This window comes from Belonocnema kinseyi, chromosome 9 (assembly GCF_010883055.1).
Source record: "Belonocnema kinseyi isolate 2016_QV_RU_SX_M_011 chromosome 9, B_treatae_v1, whole genome shotgun sequence".
Taxonomy (NCBI): Eukaryota; Metazoa; Arthropoda; class Insecta; order Hymenoptera; family Cynipidae; genus Belonocnema; species Belonocnema kinseyi.
Window position 1 is genome coordinate 96380868 of NC_046665.1, and position 9298 is coordinate 96390165.

Sequence of the window (9298 nt, forward strand, 5' to 3'; positions counted from 1 at the left end):
TTTAACAGTTTTAAAAATAATTAAAGTGTAGTTTTGAGGATTTAAATAATTGAAAATTAAAAACATTTGAAGTTGAATTTCTTTATAAAAAACAGTTTTATTTTATCAACTGTAAATATAAATAAATAAATTATTTTAAAAATGGATCTGTACTCAGAAATCCGAACAATAATTGATTTAACCAAACAATTCTAGATTCGTTCAAAATTTGAGAATTTTCAGATTGTAACTGTTTCAATCCGAAAGTCTTAATAAGAATTGAAATTAATATATCATTTATTCCGATAATTTCATTTTTAAATACAAATTTTCATAATTTATCAATAATATATTTTTAATTCAGAGTTTCAGGTGTTCCTTTATATTATTTTTTAAAATTAAATTTAATGAATAAATTTATTAATATATTATTTCTATTAATTTTTTCAGCTATTAAAAAATGTAAACGTGCGTTTTACGATTTTCAACTTACAAATAAATCCATAATAATATAGTCATAATTAAAGGTTTTTATTAAATTAAAAATATTGTGAGTTTAAATTATTTAATTTTTATCTCATTTAATTTGAAATTTCTTAATGTAGAAAAAGAATAAGTATTTAATATTTCACTGTTCATTTAGAATGAGTAAATTGAAACCAAATATTTAAAACAAAACAATTTGAAACTGAATTGTTTTAAATAAAAAGCATAAATAACAATTGAACACTTATTATTTGTAGGAAAATTTTAGTAATTTTAAGAGATACGTAGAAGTTTTGAAAAGATTCAAAATTAATTTAAAAATTGAAATTATTTCAAGTAATTTAAAAGAAGTGTGTTAACATTTTTTTCAAAACTTCTAAATAAATTTTTAAATAAATCGAAATTTTCCTACAATTTTTGAAAATCCAGTAAATTAAATAAAATCCTTAAAATCTTCCATGTTATTCTTTGGTCTTTTTTGAAATCTCTTAAAGTCTTCTTAAACTTTCTGTCACAATAATTTTTAAAAGTGAAAAATCATTTTCAATTTTCCTAAAAATCTAAAGAACATTTTTATTATTTTGTAGTTGTTTACGATTATTAAAAAAATTCTAAATTTTTTTTTTTAATATGCAAAAATATAAATTTTATTTTTAATTCGGCTGTAAGTATTTCAAATTATTTCAAGTTCTAAAATTGATTCGAAACTTTTTAAACCTTCTAAATATTTCTTAATATTACTCTAATATTTTTACCAATAAAAAGTGTTATTTATAAATTCAAATTTAATCTGTTTAATTTGCAGGCTTTTCTCATAGTTATAAAAAAATTCAATTTAATGTGAGATATATTTCAAAGTTTTGACAAATAATTCGAAAATGATTTTGAATTTGGGAAAATTAAAATCACGTCTAGATTTCTCAAGACTTTGAAATAAAGTTGTGAAGCTTTTAAAGGGTGTCTAGACTATTCAAAATAAAACTAATTTAACTTCTTATTACAGAAATGTTCAGTTGAAAAAATTATTTTTCAATTTTTAATGTGTCTAGCTTAAAATGACTTAAAATAATATAATTTTGAAAATTTTTAAAGTTCATTGCTTGCTTCTTTAATTTAGACTATTGAAAATGTTAACGTGGATTTATATTTTTGTAACTTAATCTGAATCTTTGAACTCTATAAGTTATAAAAGTTCTGAATTTTGCAGTTAATTTGTATTTAATTTAACATTGTTTAATTGTTAATTGTTTCAAGTGATTCCTAAAGATTTCAAAGTTTTTGAAATATTTTAGGGTATGTTTAACCCTTAAAGTACATTGTGGGTGTCGCCATCTAGCGACACTGCTGAAACTATCAGCTGCTGAAAGTGGAGGTAAAAAATCATGGGGTCTTAAACACCCAGTGTGTACTTAGTGAGTGAAAGAGTAATTTTGGAGCAAATTTTTTGTGGAAATTTTATTGATTTTTGTTTACTTTCTAACGTACGTATATCATATGAAGTATTAATAAAATTTCAACAACAAAAATTTGCTTCAAGATAACTTTTTCACACATCAAGTGCACACTGGGTGTTAGAGACCCCACGATTTTTTTACCTCCACTTCTAGCAGCTGCTGCTAGTGGACTCTTGACGCAGTATGCTAAACGACTTTACTTACAGTTAGTGTCTCCAACTATAGCTAGATGGCGACACTCACTCAATTTTTTCGAATTAATTATGGTTTATAAGAGTTTGAAAATTGCTTGGGGTCTCTGACACCCACAATTCACTTTAAAGGTTAAAGTAATTATGAGCATCAATTGATAAAGTGATCGAAAGATTTGAAGTATTTTAAAGAATTTTCTTAAATTCCTTGTTATCTTCAAAAACTTTAACATTTAAAAACTTTTTTAAGGATTTTAAATATTTTAGGTAATTTTAAAATATAAAAAGACATTTTTAATTAATTTCAGTAATTTAATGAGAATTTAAAGGATTTGGAATATTTGAGGTTGTCGTTCCCAGGCATTTTCAAGAGCTTTAAATAGTTTCGAAGAATTTCAAAAGATATCAAAGGATTTTAAATATTTAAAAAAAAAACAGAATTATTTTGGAATATTTTAAAAAATTTCCAGGGCATATTCAAGAGATTTAAACAATTTTAAAGGATTTCCAAGAGTGTTAATAATTTTAAGGTTGCATGCGGTTGCAAAGAATTTCCTAGAATTTCGAAAAATATGGAACGGTTTTATAGGACCTAAAAGTTTTAAAAAATATTTTAAAATATTCCAATGCATTTTATAAGATTTCCACGGATTTCAATTATTTCAACTGATTTTAAAAGCACTCAAGTTATTTTAATACATTTTCCAGGATTTCCAGAAATATTATCAGATTTTATGTAATTTCACAGGATTTTATAATATTTGAATAGATTTCGAAGAATTTATTCATAAAAAGTGAGGAATTTCGCAAGGGCCTTGAATTCTTATTAATTGATCCTGAATTCTTGTAAATTCCTTTGAATTCTCCTAAATTCACTCAATTCAATGAATTTAAAAAATGTGTTTGTTTAATTCATCTTGCCAAGTTTTTAAAATTCACCTTAAATTCTTAGGAATTTCATCATATTATTCTAAACTCTCTTTAATTTTTCTAAGCTCATCTCAAACTTAGGCAGGTAAATTAATTTTTAAAATTTTTGAATTGTTTTAAATTTATTTGATTGTTTTTAAAATTCGGTTTGATATTTTATGAATTTTATCGAATTCTTCTCACATTCCTCAAATTCCCCTAAATTCACTAAAATCTTACTGAAATAGATTTTTCCGGCTTAAACAAATTTTCCAATTCATTTGAATTCTTCGGAATTTAAGTTGAATTGTTTTGTAGTCATTAGCAAATTTCATTAGTCGCTTTTTTTTTAATTAGTAAAGTTTCAATCATCCCTATGCATCGCCCATGTATATGTATATAGTAGTTGTTATTTTAGCATCCGGAGGGATATCGTAGTTCAAAAAAATCCAATAGATGGCGCATCGATCAGGTAGGCTTGTATTTGCATTGTTATGTATAGAAAAAAAATCAAATTCATTAAAAACTTGATAATTTTTATAATTACAAAAAGAAGAGAAAAGTTTTCAGTAACAATAAGAGCATCTATAATTATTAATCCAAAAAATTAATGAAACCTTTAATTTAATATTAGGAAAATTGAATAGAAAGATGAGTATTTAGAAAACAGTTTGAATTTTATTCATATTTTTCTATAGTTCTTTTCTGATATAATTAATTAATTTTATAAACAACTGTAATTTTTGCAAATTTTAAACATTGATTGATAATATTACTTTCCTAATAATAATATTAATAACATTTAAACATTATTAATTACCATTATTATGTACTTTTTCATTTTAATTCATCTATGCATTTCCGCTTTCTAAAAAATATATATCTAGGTATATATTATTTATTTATAATCAGGTTGACGATTTTAACAGGAAACCGGGAAAACCCAGAATTAAGTTAAAAAACCGGGAATTTACTTCTGATCGTAGCAAAATTTAAGGTCTCAATATTTTAGTAATTTTTGTCAATATAAAAAAGTAATTTTTACTTTATCTGCGGTTGCAGGGAATATGAGTGAAAATAATTATTAATGTTTTTATATTATTTTTATATTACTAATATTAATTTTTGACATGGAACGTGATTTTTTAAAAAGAATTTACAGTGGGATTTAGAAGAAAGGAGTTTAAAAAATCCCTTTTCCAAGTCAAAATTTGTCACAATTTAAAAGTCCCTTTTTTCGAAATTTAAAAAAAGAGAATGCTTCAAGTAATTTTTAGAGTAGAAGTAGTATTTCGAAAAGTAAATATTTCTAAATTATAATATATTTTTTTAAAACATTTTTCTTTAATAATTTACCTTTTTTTCTTGAAAATGCATCTACTTGTGGTTGGAATTTGAATTCTTTTGTTGAAAATTAATTTTATTGTTGGAAGATTCATCACATTAAATAAAAATTTGCATCGTTTTAAAAATATAACTAGTTTCTTTAAAATCACTTTTTAACTAAAAAATTAACTATTTCAGTAGAAAATATAACTATTTCGGGTGGAAAATTTACCTTTTCTAGTTCAAAGTTTAACAATTTGCATGTAAATTTGTCTTTTTAAATTGAAAATTCATTTATTTCGTTGACAATTCACGTATGTTGTTAAAATTCGACTTTTTGGTAGAAAATCGACTTTTTTTTGTAGAAAATCACTTCTTCTTTGAAAGTTAGTCTTCTTATTTAAAAATTCTTCTGTTTGGTTAAAAATTCAAGTATTCCAAATATTCGGCCCTGAAAATGTAGTATTTAAATTTCCACCGAGAACTAATTTTGGATTAAACAAAAATAAAAACTACTTTTTACAATATAGTTAGATCCGTTACCAAATTGTTGATTTTTCAAAAAAAAAAAAAAGATGAATAGTCTGCATTTTTAAACCATAAAAGTTCAATTTTTAACCAAAAAATTAAGCAGATGAATTTATACTGAGAAAAATTAATTTTCAATTAAAACAACAACGATAAAAACGAATTTTCTACAAAAAAGTTGAATTCTATACCAAATTTTGTAATTTTCAACAAAATAGTTTAATCCTCACCCAAAATAGATAAATCTTCAACTAAGAAGTTGTATTTTTAACTAAAAAGAGATGAAATTTCTGCCAAAAAGTGCATTTTCTACCAATAAAAAAAATTTTCAGTCAAGAATGAAAAATAATGTATAAGCAAATTGTTGAATTTTCAACAAAAAAAAAACACATAATTTTTTAACCAAAAATGGAGGAGATAAATTTGCTTTAATTGAGAATGAATTTTTAATAAAAATAAAAACGAATTTTCTACAAAACAGTTTAATTTTATACCAATTTGTTGAATTTTCAAGCCAAAAAGCATAATTCTCTATCAAACAATTTAATTTTAAAAACAAGAACATGAAATAACAACAAAAAAGTTAATTGACAATTAATCAGTTGACTTTTTAAACAAAATATTTGAATTTGTAGTTTAAAAAAACTTGTTTACAAGAAAAAGAATTTTTAATTTCATTTTTTACGAAAAAAACGAACTTTTAACTAAAATTATGAATCTTGAACAAAAAAAAAATGAAATTTAAAAAAATTCGTTCAACTTTTAACCAAGGAGTGGAATTTTTAATGAATAATTTTTTTGGTTCAAAATTCTAGTTTTGGTGACAAATTCTACTATTTAGTTAAAGATTTAAATATTTTATTGAAAATTAAAGTCTTTTGTTAAAAAGTAATCGTTTTTGGACAAAAAATTATATTGTTTGGCGGCCAATTCATTTTTATTATTGAAAATTCATATTTTTTGGTTGAACATTCATCTTTTTTGATTGAAAATTAATTCTTTTTATTTGAAAAGTCTATTATTGTATTTTTGTTTGGTAAATAATCTCTGTTACTTCAAAAACATACTTTTTGTGAAAATTCAACAATTTTTCTGAAAAAATCATCGTGTTTGGTCGAAAATTGATACTTTTGTAGAAAATTCATTATTTTTGGTTTCGAAATTTATCTTTTGATAGAAAAATCTTTTTTTTTTAGTTGTTGAAAATTCACCTTTTATATTTGAAAGTTAATGATTTTTATTGAAAAGTCTGTGATTATATTTTTGGTGCTTAGTTCAAAATTATATAAATTGTTTGAAAGTTTATTTACTTTATTGAAAATTGAACTAGGTTCTTAAAAAGTCACCTTTTTTGTTTAAAATTAACCTCTTGGTTCAAAAAATCTATTTCGATTGATGGTTAGTTCTTTTTATCAAAAACAAAACAAAAGTATTATATTTCTTTTTCCGAATTAATCTGAATTCAACTATTTTGTTACAAAGTCATATTTTTTTGTCGAATATTATTACTTTTTGGATTCAAAATTCTCTTTTACTTTAAAAATCGTCTCTTTGGGTGGAAAATTCAACTATTTGCTAAAAAAATATCACATTTTGGCTAAAAATCCATCTCTTGGTTAAAAATTCTACCATTTTGTTGAAAATTTAACTGGTTTGTTTAAAAGTCCTCTTCTTTGGTTAAAAATGGATCCTTTTTGATTCAAAGCTAATTATTTTTATTTGACAAAAATTATATTTTTATTTTCTAATTAATCTAAATTCAACTATTTTCTTAAAAAGTAATCTTTTTTTATCAAAATTTCAACTGATTTATTAAACGCTTGTATTTTTTGATAGAAAATCAAACCTTTTGGTGTAAAAATCGTCATTTGTTAGAAAAGTCCTATTTTTTAGTTGAAAATTCGTCTTCCTTGCTTCAAAATTAAACTGGATTGTAAAATATTCATCTTTTCAAATTAAAAATTTAAGATTATGTTTGTTGCGAGTTGAAATTTTGAATAAAATTGCACTTTTTTAACTGAAAAAAGGCGACAAAAGATGAGAAACCCCAAAATAGGAGAAAAAGGTGACAAATTCCTAAAATAGGTGACACTCTGTGATGACTGGATTTAATAAAAAAGTATATTATAAAGCGAATTATCAATGTTTAAATATTATTATTACTATTATTATTAGTCAATCAATGTTTGAAATTTGCAACAAATACAATTGTTTATAAAATTAATTAATTACATTAGAAAAATAAACAATAGAAAAACATGAATACAATTCAACCTGTTTTCAAAATACTCATATATTCAATTTTCGTAATATTAAATTAAATGTTTCTTGCATTAATAATTACAACTACTCTTATTGTTACTGAAAACTTTATTCTTCCTTTTATATTTATAAAAAGTATCAAGTTTTTAATGAATTTTAGTATTTTTATATACATAACAATGCAAACACAGGCCTAGCTGATCGGAGCGCCATCTATTGGATTGGATTCACCAAATTCTTTTGAATTCCTTTGAATTTTTCTAAACTAATTTCAAGGTTACTGAAGTCAATGGAATTTTTTATATCCTTAACTTCTTTTCAATTTATTAATTCACCTTGAAATTTCACGAATTTCAACGAATTCTTCTCGTTTGCCTTAAATATTCCTCTGAATTAATTCTAATTTTACAGAAACCAATAGAATTTTGTTAACTTAAATTTTTTTTGAATTCGTTTTAATTATTTTGAATTTTACTGGAATTTTTTTGAAGTCATGATTTATATAAATACTATATTTTATCCCATTGGTATTTAAGTTTTAAGATTTTTGTCATTAAAATTTTACTTCGCATTTATTTAACTCGTAAAGGGCATACTGGGTATACTACACCCAGCGACTTATTTGCGCTTTAACAAAACGTACTTTATTTAAAAAAATGGAACCTATCTCGCGAGATTAACAAATAACATGAAAACCTATTTTTCTATGTGATTTGCACGTAATTTTGATTTTTATAATTTTTTTACGTATTTTAAGATCAATAAAATCGTTTAATCACGCAAAGTACGGTGAAGCGCCACATCTCGGAAGTATTCAAGTAAAATTATCAAAAACTAAAAAAGTTATGAATTTTCGAGTGAAAGAAGTTATTTTTTTTCATAAGGGATTTTTTTTTAACTACTTTAAAATCCAAAAACTGTTATGAAACCTTTTCCCCCTTAAAGTAGATAGATTAAACATCATTAATTGATTTTCTTGCAAAAAACTATCAAAAACCGTCGGCACAGTACACGTTTTAATACCTTTGGGTATTAAACACCCAGTATGCTCTTTATGTAATTTTACGGAAGTGTGCCCTTTAAGGGTTAATTAAGATAGCTTAAGCAATCATTAAAAAAAAAACAAGTAGCCGCTTAGTTCGAAACGATATACTATATTTTTTATTATTAACTTCATTTTTATTCCAGACACGAAATACAAATTGTGCAATCTATAAGAAATAACTTACATTTAAAAATTGTTATATGATACCTAATTTGCAATCTGATAAATAAAGATAGAAAAAATTGTTCATGACAAATTAATTATTCTGAAATTAAAAAATTTGAAATTGTGTGTAAGGAAAGTAAAATTTAATTACCTAATTTTTAAATCATTAACAACATATTTAAACATATATTAGTTGAATTGAAAAAATTACCTGGGAACGTAGAAAGAATGTTTGCATTTTCCATCGGAATGAGGAAAAAGTTGAATGTCAGTAACGTCCAATTCTTGTTCGGAATTATCAGATTGAACATCTTTTTCTGAATTTTCAGATTCTCCTAGTTCACAATCTTCAGATTTATTATAATCAGAGAATCTATAACATTGTCCATCAATGCGAATTAATTTTCTTTTTGGTTCATAATCCATTTTTCTTGAGAAAAAGGTTAACCTCAACTTCCCGGGTTTTGGTAAAAAATTGATACTTGTTACACACACTCTTCTCCATACGTTTCCCATATTTTTCTTCTCGAAACTTATATTATTTACACTTTAAAATATTTTATTTACACACTTTTAGCAGGAAATATGTGAACAGTTCTCTCTACATTTTGTCATTTCCGAGCACTTTGGAATAATCTATTACTGATAGGCTGTACATTATTTTGTTACATACAATATTTTTATTCTAAATTCCTATAGTAAAAAACACGGTGAATACATAATAAACAAATATTTTCATGAAAAGATTTACGCGATGTTTACTATAACATAACCTCTAAAATGCAGGTATTTATAGCTGTGACGTCAGATGGCAAGATGTCTGCACGCTGAGGGTCAATCTCGGGCCCGAGTTCCGCGAAAATTCAAATTTAATATATGAAGAAAAAAACATTTTTTTATACAAATTAATAATAAAAATTAATAGTCCATTTGTAAAGTAGAGTCAAAGAGTC

The 9298-nt window shown here is 23.7% G+C and overlaps 1 protein-coding gene across 1 annotated transcript in view; it reads right to left on the reverse strand.

The window, feature by feature from the left end:
* Nucleotides 1–9096, reverse strand: part of LOC117180007 (activating signal cointegrator 1 complex subunit 1) — a 62315-nt gene extending 53219 nt beyond the window's left edge. Inside the window, exon 1 of the mRNA XM_033372282.1 lies at nucleotides 8557–9096. Within this exon, the coding sequence (XP_033228173.1) occupies nucleotides 8557–8861 (305 nt within the window). The 5' untranslated portion in view covers nucleotides 8862–9096. The remainder of the gene's footprint in view (nucleotides 1–8556) is intronic.
* Between the last annotated feature and the right edge of the window lie 202 nt (nucleotides 9097–9298).